This window comes from Onychomys torridus, chromosome 11 (genome assembly GCF_903995425.1).
Source record: "Onychomys torridus chromosome 11, mOncTor1.1, whole genome shotgun sequence".
Lineage (NCBI taxonomy): Eukaryota > Metazoa > Chordata > Mammalia > Rodentia > Cricetidae > Onychomys > Onychomys torridus.
The window spans coordinates 24,895,312-24,918,107 of record NC_050453.1 but is presented as its reverse complement, the minus strand read 5'-3'; the positions used below and the strand labels follow the sequence as shown (position 1 = coordinate 24,918,107).

The 22,796-nt window shown below is 45.0% G+C and overlaps 1 protein-coding gene across 3 annotated transcripts; it reads left to right on the top strand.

The window, feature by feature from the left end:
* The first annotated feature begins 1,636 nt into the window (after positions 1-1,636).
* Ccdc190 (coiled-coil domain containing 190) lies at positions 1,637-8,316 on the top strand. Of its 3 annotated transcripts, none has more exons than XM_036202730.1 (4): positions 1,637-1,849; positions 2,256-2,497; positions 6,921-7,041; positions 7,324-8,316. In XM_036202730.1, the coding sequence occupies exons 2-4, from the start codon at positions 2,302-2,304 to the stop codon at positions 7,877-7,879; spliced, it is 873 nt and encodes a 290-aa protein (XP_036058623.1). In that variant the 5' UTR covers positions 1,637-1,849; positions 2,256-2,301; the 3' UTR covers positions 7,880-8,316. The 3 variants fall into 3 exon arrangements, with proteins under 3 accessions (XP_036058623.1, XP_036058621.1, XP_036058622.1); XM_036202728.1 differs by having other exon boundaries at positions 6,918-7,041; XM_036202729.1 differs by lacking the exon at positions 1,637-1,849 and adding an exon at positions 1,866-2,092 and having other exon boundaries at positions 6,918-7,041.
* Positions 8,317-22,796: the final 14,480 nt, after the last annotated feature.

Below are 22,796 nucleotides of genomic sequence, written 5' to 3'. Positions count from 1 at the left end.
ACAGAATTCCCCCCCACAGAACCTCGAATTCATTAATTCATTGAGGCTAACTGACCAGTGAGCTCCAGGGATCTCTCTGGCCCGTCTTCTTCCAGTGGTGGAGTTACAGGCATACACCACCATGCCCAGCCTTTTTACATGGATATTAGGGGTCCAGACTGACAACCTCACACTTGTAGGGCAATCACTTGACTGAGCCATCTCCCCAGCTCCAACATGCGCTTTTTTATGCCTCCATTCCCTTGTCTTTCTCATCCTACATAGCAGGGCTGGTTTCTGGCATTGCTGCTGCATGTGGTATGCCAGGCTTTACTCTTTCTCTGCCTCTGCTCCATTCTGTGTGCTCCTGGTCACCTCTGCTTTAAGATGTGTGGCTTTCTGGGGGAAGTTCATCTTTACCTAGCTCCCCTGAGGCCCTGCTCAGGTTTCCACCTCCTCTTTGTGGAAGCATTTCTCCTGCCCCGGACAGCAATGCCATGGCTACAGCATGATTTCTGCTCCCTCATATGGAGTCAGTACCTCCAAGGCACTCTCATGGGGACCAGGGGACCATGGTGCGCACGCACCACACTAAGGGCCCTTCATTCGGTTAGTTCTGCAAGCTTCTCCCCATCTGCACTTTCTCAAGATGACACACAAATTGTATGAGATGCCACAATGTCATCAACCCCCCCCCCCCCGGGGGGGGGTGTACAACAAAAGTATGGCATGATGCCTGTTCTGTTGATATGCACCTCACCAGTTTTCCAGATGGGGAAATGGAGGGCCAGTCTCCCTGCTTTCTGTAGTAATTGTCTGGGTGCCTTCCCCCTATTTGTTTAAATCCTGGAGATGAAGAACTTACGCTATGGGAAAGCTCTGAGAAGGCATCCTTCCCCACTTAGAGAGTGACCGCCCGCCCTCCCCTCTCCCCTCTCCCCTCCTCAGTAATCTCTTTATAAGAGTTTGTTTGCTGGGTGGAGAGTGTGGTAAGAGGGGCTGCTTAGCTGCCTTTTTGTAAACTTGGAGGGGATTAGTGGGCCCCAGTGTGGGCAGCTGTCTTTAAACTGTGGAATATTACCGCCTCATATTTTCAGATGGATCCCCAAGGAAATAATAATAGTCCCACCCAGTATCTTCTTCTATAACCAATAGTTCAACTCTGCTCTTTGCTACAACTAGCCAAACATGAAGACAAAAGTTGATTTAAAAATATATCACTTCATCTAATACTATGTCCAATACTTTGAAAATCTAAATAAACTCTGAAATGCACTAAACAGGACTAGAAGCCTGGAAATACTCGGCACAGAGTGCAATAATGTAGAATAAGCAAATTAAATGCCTTTCTGTGCAAAACGTGCACAGTCATTACTGGGAAGACAGGGTGTTTTCTTTTGGTTTCCAAGAAGCAGGAAAGAGGGTGGGAGATGGGAAGAATGGCTGGTGGTGGAGGGAGGTGGAAGAGAGCAGGGGAAAGGTGGACACGAAGAGAATAGTGACAAACAGTGAGGACTCTTTGCTTTCATTCTTGGCTCCCATGGACACCATGAGGAGCACTTCAGGCCTCTCTGGGGAGGGCTGGAAGTTGGCAAGCTTCCTTCATTCTCAAAACACGTTAGAGATGCGGCCTTTTCAAGAGGGACTGGTACCCATGGCTGGAGGAGGCAGCATTCCTGACCCAGGGAGAGAGGAAGAGAGCAGAGAGCTCTGGAGCATAGCCAGCCTTCGCCCGCAGTCCTCTCCCGAGGTCCCCCTTCCTCTTTGCCCGGGCTCATACATTTAATGAAGAAACAAGTTCAGTAAAGCAGACTTAACCTAGCGCAGGCCAAGAAACAGAGATTTCCACGGTGAGAACCTGGGTTTGCAGGTAAGTGCCACCTACCTTGTTCTTCGGTGATGCTTTGGTCTATACTTTAATCAATCTGACTTAAAAATAGTCTCTTAAATTGAGCTGCCTTGTGCCAACCATATCCCCTTCTCTAATGTTAATCTTTTCCTGAGTTATTACCACCAAAGCCTTGACAGGAGAGGAGCAGTTGACTGCTACCCTGCACACAGTCGGTGCTGTAGCCCTGAGGGAACACTGGGAGAGACTCAAAGGAGAGAAAAGGTGTGTCCCTTCCCGGGAGTGTTACCGTGGTTAAGAAGGTAGAAGTGTGGGTTTGGATGCTGAGACTTCATCCGACTGGGCAGTTTGGAGTTTACTAAAATTCGTTTTCAAACTAATCAGTGACCAGTCGCCAGAGGCCAGCATCTTGGCTTTGCTCTTTTAGGTTGGTTGTGGTACCCGGAAGACACTTGCTTCACCGTCTCCAAGCCATGAAGAGGATGGACAGAAACATGGTGAGGGGACCACTGTACAAGCAGTTCGACTTGGAGCGAAAGAATGCCAGGCAAGCCGAAGCTAGACTCAGCCTCAGACTGCAAAGGCTGGAGGTCATCTGCCTCTATCATGTGAAATCGCTGGCCAGGGAGCAGAGACAGCTTCAGAAAGACCTGCAGCGGCTGCAGCAGGGTGAGGATCCGCCCTAAGGGGTAATCCCCCCCCCCCCCCCCCGCTCCCACCCCCGCCCCGCTTCTCCCCACCCCCACCCCTGCCCTGTTTCCTAAGGACACTACTGCCCCAGCTTCTGGTAGTAAGGTGCAGTCTACCCCAGAGGAGGGCAAGATGGGGGAATAGCAGCCTCCATCTCACTGCTCGAAGCGAAGTGTTTGCCTTGTGCCAGGGTCCTTCAGAGTCCTTGGATGACCAGCAGAACAAATGCCTCCATCTCCCTCTGGTTTGAGCAGGCCTAACCCTCTGGTCCTCCACCACGTCCCCAAACTGCATAGCTCCTTCTGGTGCCTGGCCTCCAATCTTCTTAGGCTGACATTCCCCCAGGCTTCCCTCATTGTCCTGTGTTGTGTTTCCAATTTGCAACCCCCATCCCTCCCCCTCCCCCCACCCCCTCCCCCCCTCCCCCTCCCCCCACCCCCTCCCCCCTCCCCTTACTCCTTCCCCTCCCCACCCCTCACCTCCATTAGATTTTTCATTCCATGCTCTCTCCGTCCATCAGAGCTGATTTGGTTTTCCTCTTTTATCCTGGCTGCCTTTCTCTTTGGGATCTAGCGGCCATTTATTGAACAGCTAAAGTATAAGCCACTTCCCTTGCCCTTTTATGAAAGGAAAGTTAAAAAGAAAACCAGAAACCCTTTCTCTGGGATTTTGATCTCTGTTTCCTCCAATGAGGGATAGGGGTGACGGTGCCCATCGTGTGAAATTATCCAAGCTTTAGTGAGAATTCGGCACAAGGCATTTGCTTGGGATTTGACAACCTGAATTACTCAGATCGGCAGTGCAAAGTTGTTTCAGGATGAACCCTCTCCTGCTGTCTTGTTGGAAACCGGTTCAGTTGTGTGGTTTGTAGAAACTGCCGCTCCTCACTTTTTTCGTTAAACAATTAGGTTTCAACGTTCCTTCAAAATTATATGGAGTCGGTAAACTCGGCTTTTCAGGACATCCCTCCTGACTTAAACCAGGTGCTAGAACTCAGGAGCTTGTGTTGTGTGATGAGATGTGGCCCGTTCAGGGGAAATGCCCGATGGTATGCTTCAACTCAGAACCTTCCAGGGCTGCAGTTTCAGCAGCTGACACACGAACCAAAAGCAGCCTCGAAACACTGGCCTGGCAATTGTTTCTAGTTTTCGACTTTTTCTAATTGTAAAATAGTTTCCTTGAAACTTGAACGATGACCCTGTCTGAACTGAACTCTGTTTTCAAGTGCCCTGTCTTAGTCAACCTGGAGTAAGAACACATCTGGAAAGGCATCTTAGCAACCAGCTGGTTGGTTCTCACTTCAGTTCTCAGGACAGCTGAGAGCAGGTGTCCATGCTCTAGAAGGTTGCATAAAGGCAAGCCCCGTACTGTGGCACCCCCCCCCCCCCACCCCCCACCCCCTACCCCCCCAACCCCTGCTTAGAGAGAGTTTGTCTCAGTCACCAGGGTGTGGAAGGTGTCAGGGCCAAGAGACTGACAGCTTCAGAGGTCAAGGTCTCCAGGTTCTGCATCTCACACTGAACAGAAAGGAGAAGAAGAGATTATTGGTGCTCTCTAGACGCTGTCTTCAGCAACAGTTTTCAATAATTTGTTTAATGGAACCGTTATCACTGAGATACAACTGTTTGCCCCATTGGTGGGTCGCTTGGTGTGCATGTTGTCGGCCCTCATCTTAGAGCGTCGATCAGTACGTAGAAATTAGGCCCAGAATTCAGCTTTCTTCTCACTGATGCCAAGATAGGTTAGTGGGGGTCACATGCTTTTGTTTGCTTGATTGGATGGTGGTTTGGCTGGCTGCTTGGCTGTTCTGGTTTGGGGGGATTGCTGCTGCTGTTGTTTATTTGTTTGTTTTGTTTTGTTTTGAGATAGAATCTCACACATAGCCCAAGTTGGCCTCAATCTCAGCATCTTCCTGCTCCAATCTCCTGATTACAAATCCGCACCACTCACCTGGCTATGGGGCAGGCTACTCAGAGGCCTGGATGGAAATTTGAACAAATAAGGCCTTTTCACTTTTCGATGCTTATTTACACTCTCAGATAGCTGAGCTTTTATAAGGCTGATTTAAAAAAAAAAAAACTGTGCTGTTACAAATCCCATCAAAAATTTTAAATGCTAAAAATGGAATTATTCACAAAGTAAGGAAGGGATGGATACCAGAAGCCTCCTGCCCCTGTTAAAGGCTCTTATGAATATTTCTCCAAAAGAGGTGGTGTGTGAGCAGAACCTAGAAGAAGAGTGAAATGATGTAGGAAGAGAGAGATTATGGAGAGATGTGTAACAGAAGATCATTGTTGGAAGAAGAGTGTGTGCAAACAGATAGGAACGAGTGTGGTTTGCAGGAAATAGTTCCATGCTGCTGCAGCGCACATGCAGTTACAGAACTCACACTAACCAGGCCTTGTCTCCAGCCAGAGCTTTACAAGGGCAGATCCCACCCTGCAAGGTCTGGGTGCAGGGAGATTCCATACTCACATTTTAGAGAGATGACTCTGACTACAGTGCTTATGAGAAAATGGAGCTTAGGACTCGGCCAGAGTAGACCTGATAGAATTCCAAATGCAGGCCTTGATGTAAAACTTAAACTAGAGCCTTGTCAGAAGATGAAATTGGGGAGACCAGCTTTTCAAGACCTGTGGAAAGAAGCATTGTCAGGGATCCATGACTAATTCCGCTTCCAAACATAAAGGAAAGGAGAGCATATTGCCAGGCTCAGGGCAGGCCGCCAAATGTACAGGCTAAATCAGATAACTAGGTGGATACAGCACCACACCACCGTGGTGAGGAATACGGAGGAAGATGATGCCAGAGAGAAAAGATAGGCTCATTTCTGAACATGTTCACCCTGCTGTCTCAACTGCAGAAGAGTGAGCTGCCCTGAGAAGTAGCTCAAATCCTTTACTTTACTGGAAACAGGTTTAAAAAAAAAAAAAAATGGAAAATGCTTCAAAATAGCCCCAAGAAAATAATAAAGCAAAGGACTCAAAGACGTGATCAGATGACTTTCATGTGACATTCATGCCCCTTGTAAGGTCCTATACCCTTATTCCCACTGCCTCATATATTCTAACCTCAATAGGGTGCTTGTGAGGAGGGGAGTGTCCTGGGTTTGTTTGCTGGTGGTTAGACGTATGTTTGTTCGATATTCTTGCTTGGGATTTCTGGTTTGGGTTTAGTGGGGTGGGATGCAGTTGGCCTAGTGCCAGGGCTTGAATCCAGGACCTTGTGCATGTTGAGCAAGCCTTCTACCACTAAACAACACCCCTAGCCTTAACCATTGTAACTTCAAGTGATTCCCATCAAAGCACAAACCAATGCAAGATTTTCTATTCCCAATGACTCAGTCTTAAATGCCTTGAATACGAATAGGGTCAGTGTGTTCTCTTCAAGCTATGACTGTAAGAGACCGGAACATCAACTGGAAAAAAAGGAAAGTACACTTAATCATGGCCTCTGGCAGTTGCAAACCCTTGCCACGGGTAGAAGGAAGGCATACAACTATAGTAAACAGACAAAATGTTCACACCCAGTTGTTTTCTTTTTTTAAACACTTGCGCTTGCCAAGTAAAACATTCAAACAAAGCCCACCAGGGCTGGGGCAGTTGCAACATCTGATCTTGGTGTCTAAATCCTCTCTGACATGTTCTAGGTAAACAGCAGTACCTGCAGGAAGCTTTTCTATTTTCATCCATCGCATCAGAGGAACGCAGTGTGTGCCAGGAACCCACATCCTAGCTCTATGAAAGCCCAGACCCCAGCTTTCACTTTCCTCTCCCACTACACTCATTTTCCAGGGCTGCACAGCAAAGTAACAAAACCCACCCAGCTCAAACCATAGACCGTCGTTGTCTCAACCTCAAAGTCAAAGTGGGGGTGTGAGCAGGGTTTCCTCGAGTATGCGGCAGGAGCAGGCTTTCTCTTTGCTGTGTAGACTACAGGTCCCTTTACCCTGCCCTCTATGCATGTCTACTCAAACTACTGCTGTCATAAGGATATCATCACAATGGCCGGGACCCACCATGATGGTCTTATTTTAATTTGATCATATCTATAAAAAGCCTATCTCCAAATAATGTCACAATCTCAAGAACTAAGGACTAGTGTCCCAATAAATGAAACTTAACACAATTCAGTCCACATTAACTCATTTTTAAGCTTCATTGTATTTGTGTGCACATGTGTTTGTGTGTATGTCTGAGTGAGCGTATGAGCACAGGTGTGTGCCAGTGCTGACAGAGACCAGAAGAGGGCATTAGATCCATTGGAGCTGGAGTTCAAGGTGTTTGCAAGCTGTGGATGTGGGTACTGGGGTACAAACTCTCGGTCCCTTGGTTGAGCATCAAACACTCTTAATGGATGAGCTAACCTTCCAGCCCACCATTTGTTAATTACCTCATAGCAGATATCATCAAGAAAAGAGTCTCCTCTTATGTGGAGAATGGAATTCAGAAGAGACCAAGAGATGTTGTCACATTCTCACCACAAACAGGATGGAGGCACCCAGTCTTGGAGCCTAAGATTAGGTAAGAAAAGGATTAAGTGCTTGGGTATGACACTGAATCCCTCCTCCCAACCAGTCTCTTTAAAACATTCTCCTCCATCTGAGGAAATGCTGCCTTCTTCCTAGAGAGATACACTTCCACCGCTCACCCTTCACCCCCTTCTCACCCACTTTACCATCTCAACTGAAACACACCCCCCCTCTCTCTCTCATAAATGGAAAGACCTAAATAGGAGCCCCTTCCTTTCTCAAAGACATTTAAGACATTTATTTCTTCCTTTTTATCTCCTCTCCCCTTCGCCAGGGCACTGTCAACCAATATGACCCAAGAAGTTAAAACTAAGATTCAGGGACCCTCTTTCCATGGCCCTGCCCTCAAAGATGCCCTGAGAAGCCAAGAGCAGCTGCAATCTCAACTTGACAGAACCAGCTGCTGTAAGGAAGAGAATTCACAAGCCCAGGAGGGAGCGTCTGCGAATCCACTTAAGGGCACAGACCCCAATAAGGAAGTCTCTGTCCCATGTCATGGCCAAGAGGTTTCCACCAAGACAGAAGACAATCCTATGTCCAGCCCAGCTGGTGAGATGGGGTCAGCATCTGCAGATGAGACCAGATCAAAAAATGCCCATCTAAAGCCACATGGGGATGCTGGGGACCAAAACCCCCCAATCTCTGTGGAATGTGCAGGAAGCTTCAAAGGCAATTGCACAAAGCCAACCTTCCCAGAGTTGTTTGCAAGGGCCAAAAATGCCCACTACCTCCGCCACAGGGTGCCCCCTGAGTCTGAGAGGTTGCTTAGCATTGGGGAGATATTTGGACATGGAGACTCCTCACTACCCAGAGCAGGGAAAAGACTGTGAAATGGTACCAAGTTCCTTCCTCCCTGGCTGCATAATGTAGCCTGACAATAAGATACCATAATCACTATGGAAATGTGACCCTGTGCGATAAGCAATGCACAGAAACAAACAGAAATCCATGACAACTTTCTTTTTGCATTCTTAGGGCCTCCTCCCCTTTTATATGGTCTTTCTCATAATAAACTTCCTCATAATACAGGCTACTATGAAAGGGAAGAGAGGGAATATATTATGAAAATATTTTAAATTGAGAACCTGAACTTGTCTTGAAGAAGACAGTCTCGTTTGCACAAAGATCCGTCTCATAGAGAAGCTGCTTATAGCGACACCTGGTGGCCAAGTGGTATAGCTAGTCGCCTTGTTTTCCTTTCTTTGGGGGTTCCAATGGGAACCCAGCTGAAATTATGTACTCTGACATGGTCTCCAAATAAAACTTGTTCTTGCCACAGTTCCGAACACTTTTTGAAGCTCCTCTCTCCTCTCTTTTCTCTTTCCTTCCTTCTCTCCACGCCCCTCCCCTTCTCTCCCTTCCTTCCTTTGCCTCCTTTGCCTCCTTTGCCTCCTTTTCCTCCTTTTCAAGTAGTTCCAGCTGGATTTCTCTTTCCCCGTTTTAACCTTATGCCAAACGTTCTGGGGTCCCAGAGACAGAAGCTAACCTGTGTCCGTTCTCCCCCCCCCCATCACAATATCTTAAGGCTTCCGGCACACTATCGAAGTTATACCAGATTCAGTGCATAGCTAACCGGCTCACAGCAAAAGAACCATTTCCATTTAAAAATTACTATTTCAAGATAGTGTGGCGCCACAGGTTTACAACCCCAGTATCCCAGTATTTGGGAAGCAGAGGCAGGAGGATTTACAGCGGCCAGTGTGAGTAACATAACACAGAGAGACTCTGTCAAGAAAATCTCTCTTAGAAAAACAAAGACCACTGTGTTAAGTGAGTAGGTCTGCGTCACGTGGTCCCCTGTAAATGAACTGAGTAAACTTTGTTTCCCACCCAGATGGTCCAAATTTCACACTTAAAACAAATGGTGTCATCTGTCCAGCAGAGACAGCAGCTCACTGTTAATACACTTTAATCCTGTTGCTCAGCGAATACAGGCCAAGTGAAATTGTCACTTCCATCATCTAATTATTATTTATAATGACGTCATCAGAAAAACTAGCTTGTAGTTAGAAATACTAGGCCAGGTAGCAACTGTTGATTTCAATTTTTAATCCCTATAGCAAATTTGGACACCAAAAGAATAAATTCAGGACCTATATATTTATTTTGGACCTATTTATTTACTTTGAATTAAAAAATTTTGAAACAGAGGTTCAACTATGCTGTCCTGGGTTGGCCCTGGACTCCAGGTTCACTGAGCCTCCTGTCTCAACCTCTTGAGGAGCTAAGACTGCAGGCTTTTACCCCCAGAACCGATTTACAATTAGGCAAACATATTTGTTGTATTCTAGCTTGAGGCTATCTTGAAGAAACAAAACTATTTATATCAAAAATGACAAAGGACCCAATCTTCTAATACTAAAGCTCCTAGGGATTAAATTAATTTGAATTTAATGACAAAGTATGAGTTAATTGCATTTAGTTTATTAACACAATTTAATTCCCATTTGAGATGTCTGGTATTAAAATTCATAACTCATAATAGTTCCCAGTTTCCAGCGTCTCCCGCCGTCTTGAACTTTCCACACAGCATACCAATTCCAATTGCTCCTCAGAACTCTGAAGAGAGTCTCTTTCTAGTCCTTGTTTTACAGATGAGCAGAGTCAAGCAGAATGCGTCCTCCGTCACCCTCTCTCCATTTACCTTGCTACCAACTAGTTAAAGACAAAAGCTGGCCTCAGTCTTGCAAAATTCAGTTGTTTTAGCTCAGCCTTTGGTCTTCAATGACAAGGCAACAGTTTATAGTAGAAATAACACACAAAATCTCCTTTCAGTGTTCTCTAATGGAGAAGACAGGTCAGGGACAAAACCGGATGGTTCACAAATTATGACTGGATGGTCATGAAGATGGGGACTCCCAGTACAGAGAACCCCCTTTACGAAGTGCCCAAGGATTGGGGAGAGATGATGTGTCTCTACTCTCCGATGAAAAAAGCCTTCTCCTTCACTGTAGTGCCCAAATACCTTCTGTGAAGAGGGCATCTATTCACCATATTGCCCAAATGCCTTCTATGTGGAGGGCATCTATCACCATATTACCTAAATGGCTTCTATGTGGAGGGCATCTGCTTTCTGCCTAGAAGCAGAGGCATCCGGACCCTCACAGAGGTGATGACTAAGCCTCTCTCCTCAAACCCACTCTAAGCTGTGACACAGGCTTCCACCTGGAAGACTCAAAGTTGACCAAGAACAACAAAAAGCAGCACCCAAGGGAATGGGTAACTCGCTCCCTGCGCAAGTATGAAGCCTGAATGCAGAGACTGTTCAGTTCTGAGGTAGAGATGCAGATGCTGAGTCACACTTACTCTCAAGATTACTATCAAGAGTTATCAGCAGTTCAAGGTTGAGGCCAGCCAGGTCTATGTGAGACTCTGTCCAAAGAAAGTTCCTTGCCTAAAACTTAAAAAGAAAAAAAGGTATTTGTTACATAACCCTCATCTCAGTTGTGGCTTGGAGTATGGGTCACTTGAGATGGAAACGCTGTCTTACCTGACAGGACAGGACAGGAAACATGACCCTAAACTTCCCCAGTGGGCTCCTGAAGTGTGGAGGCTGTGAAGGGAGCCAGACAACGATGGACCATGGGAGCTGTGGGTGTTGAGCAGGTTCATCAGAGAAAGGGAGAAGGTTTGGACTTACAGGAAGGGATTTTACAAATATATGTAGGGGCTAGAGAGATGACCCAGCAGTTAAGAGTACTGGCTACCAGAGGACCAGGTTTCTATTCCTAACAGGGCAGCTACCAACTATCTGTAATTCCAGTTCCAGAGGATCTGGCCTCTGGGGCACTGCACAGACATGAGGCACAGACATACATGCAGGCAACCCCCCCCCACACACACACATATAACAAAAACTAAAAAGTAAAGGAATGAATTTAGTTTTACATCTGCATAGTATTTTCCTTATACTCTATTTCCTTGGGGTATATGACCATGTCATGCACGCATATGCGCGCGCATGTGTGCGTGTACACACACACATCACTTTCTTTAGGAATAACAATAAAGACAAGCACCCCACGGTTCCACAAAGGCTCACTATAGAAGTTCACACCAGCAAAGTGGTGGCTGTCATTGGGCAAGTGGGAGGTGACGGTTTTAGGACCTGTGGGTGAATGGCGAGTCCAACATCGTTTGGATTTGGTTGCACTTGCTACACAGCCTAAGCTAGTCTCAAACTCAAAGTCCTCCTGTCCAGCCTCCTGAGTGCTGGAGTTATTATCTAGTCACCATTACATTTGGCGACCAGATGCTTTTGAAGTTCCTGAAACTTTTGATACAGATTTTTCCAGTGTTTTCATCCAGGTCCAACTGAAATAACAAATGCAGTGTAAGTCAGGTCCTCAATCTAAAGGACAATGAGTCAGATAAGATTTGGATCAGAAAGAAAGGTGGTTGGAATAGATATATAGAAAGAGAACTGGCCAGAGCACAGCCTGGCTGGCAGCTTCTCCGGGGAGCTCTGAGGACACAGGACAGGTTAGCTCACTGTTGATGATATTCCCAGAAAAGGGAGCCTCTAGTGAGCATACAGCCTGCAGGTCTGAGCTGGCTTCCCCCTATATCTCATTTCTGCAGCATAAGCACTACCTATCGGTGTCCTGTGAAACAGTGAACAAAAATCCCACTGTATTGAAAGTCCAGCAGGGTGCCCCAGCAACAAAGTCAAAACTGTCCATAAGTATATTCACAGCATCAAGGTGAGTGTCTCTTCCTCGAAGCACTGATTCTCAGTAGACACTCTCACTATATAAGACAGATACTTACTTTCCTTTTACCTGGAAACCAACTCTCCTGAGGCTGAAAATAGTTCACACATAGGAGGGTGTGGCCCATATCGGTGATCAGATACCTCAGTACACAAGCTCACAGCTCATCCTTGCTCCTCTGTTTTATCCTAAATACCACACAGACAAAGCATAACCAAGTTTTACTCAGGGACAGAAGAATCTCTTATTATTCTCCTGGACCCCAGAGTTGGAAGAGGATACAGAATGCAGGGGTTAGTCAGTTCAAATATGTGAAATGACTTCCCAAAAAGAAGTGATATCTGAAAGTGCTTATTTTGGGTGAGTTTTTAATCAGTGAATTTTGTTTTAGAATGGAAATTTGTTCACAATATATGTTCCAATGCTGCCCCCTAGTGGTATAGATGCCCCCTACGGGAAAAATTACCTTGAGAGCCAAGAAGTTAACTCTTACTTATGCTAACATAATTTCTCAAAGGGTTTTCTAAGACATCTTGCTAAGTGCTATTAGAGAAAGACCTAGAGTTGAAATGAGTCCAGAGAAACCCGAGTTAGATAATTGGAATCAATTTCTCTAAAGGGACTTCTCTTAAGTCTTTAATTCGCTATTAATATCATGGTGAGCATCCAGAGGGGAAATTAAATGAAGCTGAATTGCTCCAAAGGATATGGCCATGGGAATTTTGTCCATAAATCATCTCCAGGAACTATGTTGACTCACTAAGCACACTATCATGGAATAAAAGCTATTTATATCATAAAGATCAAATAGTCAACAGAGGTCCCATACATTCCAGAAGGTAGTTTTCTTAGGGGCTATTTCCCTTTGTTATTCTTACAGGTATTTCCATGAATGAATTCACACACACACACACACACACACACACACGTGCGCGCGCAAACACAGCAATAACCCATTTAAAAATCTTAGCGTAAAAGAGACAGAAATGGTGGGATAAGGGAACCAGAGTCTTCGCTGCTTTAACTGCTGCTCGGGTCAGGGGTCATCTTCACTTCATTTGACAGGTGAGAAATCTGATGGGAGAGATCTGAACTCCAGGGTAGATTCTGAATAAGCAGCAAGCAGAACTGAGAATCCACTCCCTTTCCAACCAGCTCCGAGGACCATTTACAACCTCAACAGCACCTCACTTCTTTCCACAGAAGAGCTAAAGAAAGTAGTCCCCAGTCTCAGAATCCTGATAGCTAGTGACATAAACGGATCCCAGAACCAATTCAACTAGGGCGCTGAATCAGGAAGTCACTGTTTTAAAATTATTCCCTAATATCTTCTCTACCACAAGTGATTAAACAAAGCCCACCACAGTCATTCCGTAATTCATTCTGAAAGGGGTGTGTGGCTTAGTACTTGCCAGTTAGACAGGAGATATCCACTGAATGCTTCTGAGAAAAATATCCCCATTCTGAAGAAAAAGCCGAGAAAGTAGCTGTTTCCTTCTTTTTGACACAGCCATACCTGGACATGACCTCCCGTCCTGGTTGAGGTCATCTTGCCCTAGGCTGAAGAGAAAACACAGAAGGCAACCAATAGTATACAATCTGAGAACCTGGTAGAGGTCGGATACAAAAGGCTTCCTATTAAGGCTGCTGTGTGATCTCTCCTCTGAACTGAAAGGCTTCTGAGAATGAGCAGAAATACTACTAAAAATAAGCTGGCACGGAAGGCAAAAAATGGGCAAGCCAGGCTATATGTGAGGCCAGGGAGCCTGGGAAGCCAAGGCCAGGGCTGGAATTGGGGCAGAGCTGTAGGCCTAGTCAAAATGAGATAAGTTAAGAGACTGAATGTAGAGAAGGTGGTTCAAGCGAAGTGGAGCAGATTATGAAACAATGTTAAAGAGCAAAATAGTAATAATCTTAGCTGTGATGATTAAATTATGATTAAATATAATTAAAATAAAATAACAATCTTAAGAGCCAGATGACTGTTTAGGTCGGAAAGGATGAAATCAGTAGGTTCTAGGATGGCACACAGGTCCATTTTCCGGGACTGGGAGAACATGAAGATCACCTCATTCTGGGAAGTTCTAGGCAGCAAAATCTCTGGACACTAGGAGAAGTTCAACTTTCTGGACCTGCTCAGTAGGCATAGATCTAAGAGGCCATCTTAAGGTAGAAAGGAAATTGGAAACAGGGAGTGACTGTTCATTCTCTCCATCTTTCTAGCATGAGATTAAGAAGGAAAGAATGAAATTAGCAGCTAGGCCTCCAATAGGCACAAAGAGATTGGGGGCAATGTATTATAACGCCTGCAAAGCACACAATACATCAAAGAGAGAAAATCCTGCTCATGCTAAGAAGCACACCATGTCTGGATTTTGGATCTCACTCACGTTGTGGTTAGTCAAATCATTTTTCTTTCCAGGAAACCATCCCTCTCTCCCATTGCTTGTTCTGATCAGCTTTAATATAACTAGAGGGACTATGCTTTACTTAGCCATTCTAGTTCACAGCTAAGATGATGCACACAGCGTGGTAACAGTCACACGGGGTAAAAACACCCCTTGCCCTACTGCTTGAGAAGTCATCTATCTACATGCAAGATCTTGAGTACAAGCCTCAATCACACACACACACACACACACACACACACACACACACACACACACTAGCACTGGGGAGGCCTGTGACTAGGTCCATTGGAGATCTGTTGTAGTCTACATTCCTATTCTAGGGACACTGCAGAAAGCGCCCCAGGAAATAAACATAGTCCCATGGTTAGAACTGCTTTCCTTTCCTTCTTAGCTGTCCTTCCTCTGTCCTCCTTCCTGTGGTGATATATTTCGTACCCTAATAAAATTTGACTGAAGATCAGAGAACAGAACCAGTCACTAGATTAAACAGTGAGGCCTAGGCAGTGGTGGCACACACCTTTAATCCTAGCACTCACAAGGCAGAGATCCATTTGGATCTCTGTGAGTTGAAAGCCACCCTGAACTACATGAGATGGATTCAGTCTAGGAGAGAAACAGAGCCAGCCATGGTGGTACACACCTTTAATCCCAGTACATGGGAAGTCACCCAGAAGCTTCAGTGTTTTATAATGGCTTAATTTTCAATTATTTGCTATTATTATTGTGGGGGGGGGGATGCTCATGTGCCATGCCTTTTTGGCATGCTACATGTATAGAGGTCACAGGACTACTTTGTGGAGCCTGTACTGGCTGGTTTTGTCTGTCAACTTGACACAAGCTGGTGTCATCAGAGAGGAAGGAGCCTCAGCTGAGGAAAGGCCTCCATGAGATCCAGCTGTAAGGCATCTTCTCAATTAGTGATCAATGGGGAAGGGATGGTGGGTGGTGCCGTTCCTGGGCTGGTGGTCTTGGGTTCTATAAGAAAGCAGGCTGAGCAAGCCATGGGAAGCAAGCCAGTAAGCAGCTCTCCTCTGTGGCCTCTGCATCAGCTCCTGCCTCCAGGATCCTGCTCTGTTTGAGTTCCTATACTGACTTTCTTCAGTGGTGAACAGCAATGTGGAAGTGTAAGCTGAATAAACCCCTTCGTCCTTGCTTTGTGGTCATGGTGTTTCGTCGCAGCAATAGAAACCCTAAGACAGAGTCTGTTCTCTCCTCCCACCTTTATGTGGGTTCAGGAGCTCAAACTCAGGTCCTCAAGCTTGCATAGCAAGAGCCTTTACTGGCTGAGCCGTCTCTCTGGCTCATATAACAGATGGCTTAATTTTTGATGGCTTATTTTAATTATTGATAATTTAAAAGCACTTATTTTGCATCTTAATTTTAACTTGTTAATTTAATTAATAATTAGGTGAAACCATAATAGATACTATGTATAATTATTGCTCATAATTATATACACCACATGTGATTATATCTCATTTTGCACTAATTTATTTCAGTGTTACTCTTAATTTTATTTTAATCTTAGTTGTAGCCATTTAAGTGAAGAGTTAGGAAAGGTGACGTTAATGATAGTCTATGTTTAGCCAATGTCCCAAACTAAAGAATCCATTGCCTTTGTGTGCCTGCTCAACAGTGTATCTGTAAGGTAGCATTTAAGTTTTTTACATGGTTAAGCAAGAATTGCATGACTTCTGGAGAGGATTGGGTGATTCACCTTGGACTCAATATCACAGCCCTTGGAAACTCATTATTTATTAATTTTTAATTTACTTTAATAAACACTAAGAATATAACCATGGCTACCATGTGCCAGATACTGTAGTCAGCATTTCATAAATATCAATCAAGGACTCACCTCTCAAAAGGGGAACAAGCCTTATCTGAGGGAATTCTTGGGAGAGCTGAGAAAGCTGTGTTTCCATCTTATTTTTAGAGCCAATCTAGTTGAGGAAATTATGAATGAAGACTCAGGTCATGTAAGTCAGTATTAGATGAAAAGTAACTGAGCGGAAGGTCAAGTCCTCATGGGCCGTGCACTATAATCACACTGTGGGTTTAGTTCAGAGGAAAGACGGGCAATCCTGAGGCCTTCTGGAAGGGGCATCTGAGTTGTTTAAGTCTAATATTTTGCTTTTGTGAACCCTGACAACTACTAATAATGTAAGTCCTCTATAGGAACTTTCTAGTTCTACTTTCTATCGGAGGCTTTATCAGCAGACTCTTCAGAAAGAGCATCCTACCCCAGGCTTCTTTCTTACCACAAAGGTTAATTTCCACTGCCAGCTTGAGTAGCTGGAGAAGCCCCTAAGCATCAACGAGGCACACTTGGATGTGTCTATAGGGCTTTAATGGAGAGATTTAATTGAAGGGGAAGCTCCACTTTGAATATAGATGGTGTCTTAGTCAGGGCTTCTATTGCTAGGAAGAGACGCCATGGCCACAGCAACTCTCATAAACAAAAACTTTAATTGAGATAAAGACTTAATGTTCAGAGGTTTAGTCCATCATCATGGCAGGAAGCATGGTGGCTGGGAGTACGGTGGTGTAGAGACAGACACGGTGCTGGAGAATTCTATATCTCAGGTAACAGGAAGAAAATTGACACACTGGGCTTGAGCATAGATGAGACCTCAAAGCCCGCCTCCACAGTGACATACTTCCTCCAACAAGGCCACGCCTACTCCAACAAGGCCACGCCTCCTGATAGTGCCACTTCCTGTGGGGGCCATTTTCTTTCTAACCACCACAGATAGCACCATCCCATTGGCTGGAGTCCCAGACTGCATAAACGAGGAGGAAGGAGAAAGCCTTCTGAGTAGAAAGCATTCGTCTCTCTGCTTCCTGATCTATCCATGATCTCTACCACAGTGTCCTCCCCACCATGATGGACTGTATCCCTTCAAAGCATTAGCCAAACCAAATCCTTTCTCACCCAAGTTGCTTCTTTCAGATACTTGGTCAGAGCAATGTAAAATGTCACAAATACATATTAAAAAGTCTCCATTCTCCTTTGACGATTATGGCTCAAATAAAACCCAAGAGAACAAGTAAGATATTCTGACCCTGCCCAGCTCCAGCTTAATTTGGACAGAACAAACTAGAACAACTATATTAAAAGGTGAGCAAAAGGGACCAGCTGAAATTAGTCCCCACAGAGAGCCAATTACATCTGCAGGACAGCATGAGCGCCAGCTGTGTTAAATGGCCACAGAACCCAGAGGCAGGCAAGAGAGGAGGAGGGTCAGGGTCAGATCCTAAAAGCAGGAACAGGGATACTTAAGCTAGACAGTGCCTGGAAGCGCTAGCCACAACACTACATACTTGGAAGGAGCATTCTTAGAAAAGCTAAGGATAAGACATGTTAATGGGAAGGCACAGAAGCCAACCAACCCAGCTAGGAGGGAGACACCCAGCAGAAAGTGTCTACATGCAAATAAGGAGTAAAAAGGGAAAACAGACAAGGCATATTGTCTGAAAATTGCTGTTGCTGTATTGAAACACCATGACCAAAAGCAACTTAGGGAGGGAAGGGTTTATTCAGCTTATGCTTCCATATAACAGCTCATCATCAGAGGAAGTTAGGACAGGAACTCAAGTAGGGCATGGACCTGGAGGCAGGGGCTGAAGCAGAGACCATGGAGGGGTGCCATGTACAGGCTTGCTCTTCATGGCTTGCTAAGCCTCCTTTCTGATAGGACCCAGGACCACCAGCCCTGGGATGGTACCACCCACAATGGGCTATGCCCTCCCACATCATCATCAATTAAACAAATGCCTACAGACTTGCCCACACCCAGTCACAGAGAGGCATTTCCTCAATCGAGGCTCCCTCCTCTCAAATGACTCCAGCTTTTGTCAAGTTGACATAAAACTGTTCAGCATACACATACACAAGGACTGGGCCTCATCACATAGTAGGCTGAAGACTCACACAGGAGGGACCAGCTCCCAGGCCCTTGAGGCTGAGATGAAGGCGAAGGTAAATCTGTAAAGGGAAGAATTTCCTGATGTAGGTTTAGGCAGGCTTAATTTTTTTTTTTTTCCAGAACAAGACCACACTAAGGGAGGTAAAAACTGAACCCTGAATCTTGAGCCTGGTTGGGATGAGGAATTCCACCTGAGGAGCAGGAGGTCTGAATGTAGAGCAGGCCGGCCATGAGTTACGTATTGGAACAGCTTATGTTTCCAACAGATTATTAGACAGAGCCCAGTGTGGACCCGGGGTTCCAGAGGCACCATCTTATAAGGAAGAAGAAATGAAAACTTTTCAAATGGGCAAAGGCAAGATTGTAGACTTCCTAAATTGCTACTTTTTGACAGAAAATGGGCTTGTGCACGCCTTCCTCCAAATGGAGCAAAATGCTTAACTCATCATAGATGATTGCTTCTGTATGTGAACTCCCCCACCCCGAGGTAGGGACAGACAGGAAGCCAAAAATGCCAGCGACATTGGAAACCCAAGATTGTCTTTCTTGCCTCCGCTTTTCACTCTTCTCCCGTTAATGCTGTCATCCCCCATGCCCCACGTGGTTTTTGTAACTGCAGTAACTGGGGCCTGGAGTTTGCTTTAAATGATTGCTGTAGGGAAACCGGGGTTTGTAGCTTTTATAGATTTGGATGTAAGGCTAGAGCTAGGTGTAGCATGTAGCCTGCTCATCCTATAGCCCCCCACCTTTTTTTTTTAACAGAAGGGGCCCTGAGAGAACTGGGGTTGGATCAACTCACCCAGAATCCTAAGGGAGCAACAGGGGTGTAACTGAGGTAGAAGGAAAGCCCCGGTGCTTCCAGGAGCATCCCCAGGCAGCTGAAGGGGAGGCCTAGAGTTCTACAAGCAAAGACAACAGAGAATAAGATAGCTGGACACAAGGTGAACCCTTCTCTAAATGAGATCTACTTGCCCGGCAGAACAGGACCTGGTAGCATCAATGGATCTTTCACACCTCACTTATTAGGAAAGCACGTGGCCATCACTCCTGAATCATTTCTAGGACTTGAGTCTGGAGAGACAGCCGTAGAGTTCCGGAGTGTGCACGGTGGGAAAGGAGTCCCCCTGAGTGCGTCCTCCACTCTTCCCCTCATCACCCCAGTGAGCGTCATCAGCATGGTGCACACGACAACCGAGGAACACAGGCGGCAGTTTCCCAAGTAAGAGCCCACGCGCAACTGCCCCCAGTCCCTTGACCACAGCTCAACCATCCCTTATGCCATACCTCACTCAGGCCCCATTGACCTGTAGCCTGGGTCCTAATCCTGCAGGCGCCCACAGACCGCCTGACCCAGAGGTCGCAGGCTAAGGGGAACTTCTGGTGGCTAAAACATACCACAGGAACCTGCTACCCATTGTCTTGGACTGTTCCACAAGTCCAGTATCACAGGTGGGTCTGTTTTGGAGTGGTCGGTCTGTCTCCTGTCTGTTGGGTGGGCTAAACTTTAAATTATTTCCACTTGGACTTCCTCTTCACTTTAAAAATAAAAATCTGGAAGTTGTCATGAGTAACTCACTTTCCAATACCATCTCGTTTGCTTTTCTTGCCTTTACCCTGAGCAGGTAGCTATAAAAACAGCCTTGCCATGTCTCTGCTGTTTTTTTCCTGACCCTGAGTGTAGTGGGTAGCCATTCCAGCCTTGGCCTGGAAGTTCCAACCCCATTGAGGCTTCGGTAATGGTCATGCCTACAAGGCGGGGCTGAGAGAGGATGCTGAAGACCCAGGATCAAGAGGAGAGGCTTCTCTGGGAGAGTTCTCCGGAGAACACCGCTGGACTGCGCCATACCTTTCCCAGACCCTGCAATCTATCCCTTCATTTGTAAGTAACCCCACAAAATAAACCTCCTTTTTAACTACGTGGAGTGGCCTTAATAATTTCACCAATACCTGAGTAGTTTATTTTAGTCATATTTAAGCACAGCACAATTTGGTGGATACTTTCTTGGTCATAATTAACTCAATCCTGTGTGCACTTTAGATAAAACATAAGTAAATCTTGTGGAACATTAAGCTAAATAATGTTCAGATGTGACATCAAAACTCTTTGTAAAGTACATGTGACACCTTCCATAAAGACAGGTTCTGTAGATTAACTGAGAAAAACGAGCTTATGATAAGGGCATGGGGGAGATCCAGCGTGGTCTCCGCCACACAGTCACCAGGTTATTCAGCAGGTCCACCCCCAGCCTCCTGGGGGAATAACAACTTATGCACCCCTCCCTTCAAAGGAACAAAGCTGGGTGTGTACCATTCCAGGTTCCCCGGGTGCTTATCTCTGAGGACACAAACACCTCCCTGCCTTCTACAGTATCTGGTTTTACACATTTAACTCACAATCCATATAGACCTACCTCATCCCTTTTTAGAAGATTATTTTATAACACTGTTAGAGTATTTTATGGAAGTGACATCATTCTTTGTCCAGCCCCCTAAAGATCAGATAAACATGCTTAAGTTCTTCGTATTCTGCTGCTGTGCCTGGAAAAAGATCAGCAGTGAACACTGTCCTGTTGGTCTGAAGTCCCTCACCTGCACTTCCAAAGGCCAAACAGCTTGGAAATGCTGGACATCTTTCAAATGTTTGGTGCACTCCTTCAGCAGCTACACTCTAGCTGAGCTGGTGTGCAGCTATGTATAGACTTTATGGTGCTTTACTGTGAATTCATGCATCTTTCTCGCTGACGTACAACTGGCTTTGATTATAGGTTGTTATCCCAACTCCCTCTAGGGCTGTTACAAAACACACTGTAGTATGTGCACCAACTTATCCTTCCAAAGTACAAGCAATTTGAATTTTTGAAGCATATTTAGCACCAACAGTTTCCAATAGGTGACGGTAACCCTGATGCTTTGTAGGTATTTGAGTTATATCTTCAGGATAAATTTAGCAATGCTGAATTGTTAAAAGCACATGCGCTTTAACTTGTGATAAACACAGTCAAATTGTTCTTCAAGCACAAACTTGCAAGTACAGATAATAATGATGTGAGAAGGAAGCACATTTATTAGTATAACATAATGTTCTAAGATTAGAAAACAATAACAGAGCCTCAGTAAACTCTAGCTTGGTATTCTAAATATTATTCCAAATAAGATAAATTATAGCTTTTTTAAATTTTGGCATAATAAAAAGTCAACTAAGCCTAAAACCTTTTGGTTTTAGCATGATACTTTTATTCAAATAAATACTTGTTCAAACAACTGTTCACATATTTATCAAGAGCCTAGTAAATGTCAGCCATTGATTGAATGCTAGAAATATAATGAGCAACAACAAGAGGTCTTGGAGCTGATCCTTTGGTATGTCAAAGGATTTCTAGGCAAGAGCTTCATTTTTTATTATATAGGTAATACCTCTTATAATCAAAGGTTGGAAATCAAACAAGAAATGGTAAGATTCATAAACACACAGCTTGACCCAAAAGTAGGTCATTTCTAATGCACCCTCTGTCAATACAAGGAAAACAAAAGTAATCCAATGCTGGTATATGTCCCTCAGAGCAGAGGCCTCAAAAGTGGCTAGGATCCTACAGGTCAGATGGGAGGCTGCACTCCATCCAGGCTAGCTTGGAGAGGAGCAGGAAAAGGAAGCCAGGCAGCAGCCTGCTTCCAGATGTCTATCAGGAGACTTTTAGGGTCAGAAGAACAGCATTGGTGATACGCCCAGATTTGAGCTTTATCACAACTTCACTCTTGTCCCCCAAGTTAATGTTTTTAGTTTTTGATTCTTTAAGGTTTATTTTTATGTTTATGAGTGTTTTGCCTGCATGTATGCCTGTGCACCACTTGTGTGTCTGGTGCCCACAGAGGCCAAAAGAGAACACCGGATCCCCGGGAACTTGAGAAGATTGTGAGCCACCATGTGTGTGTGGGAAGTGAACCTGGGCCCTCTGGAAATGCAGTCAGATCTCTTAAGTGATGAGCCATCTTTTTAGTGCTCAATTAAATGTTTTGTTTTGTTTTTCAAAAGATTGATAAGATGGTAAAACTTGAGGGACGTGATGAAATTTTAGAGTCAACTAACTATCAAAGACCTCACTGAGGACTGAGGAGAACAAAATAAAAATGAATAAATAAAAGCTTCTGTTGACAACTACTATATACAAGCAGCATTTCTGCCCGGGGATCAACCAAAAGAGAGAAGACAGACTCCACAGCCCTGAACTCAATACACCCAAGCATGCAAAATAAATGTAAAAATAAATTAAGAAAATGAATCAAAATTTTGAAACTAAAACCAGAACTGGACACAGAACAAAAAAAACTGACTGAACACAGGAAAGAACTAGAAGAGTAAAAATTTAACAGAAATGAAAGCTGATGTAAAGATGAGAAATACGGTTTTCAATAGAATGGTTGGCCCTCCCACACAACACCTGCCAGAAAAGCAACCATGAACTCCATACAGAGAGCAACCTCCAGTGTTCTAAAGAGGAAATGCAAGCTGCCGTGGTGTGAAGGGAAGTCCACAGACTGCTCCAGATAGAACAGATCCTGGACCATAACTACAACTCAAGAAATCGGACTCCATGTATTCTGACTACACCAATAGGAAACTAGAAAATCCCAACAGACTGCACCTGGAAGCCAGTACCAACTTTTAAAAGAATTATTTATTTTCATGTGTACAAGTGT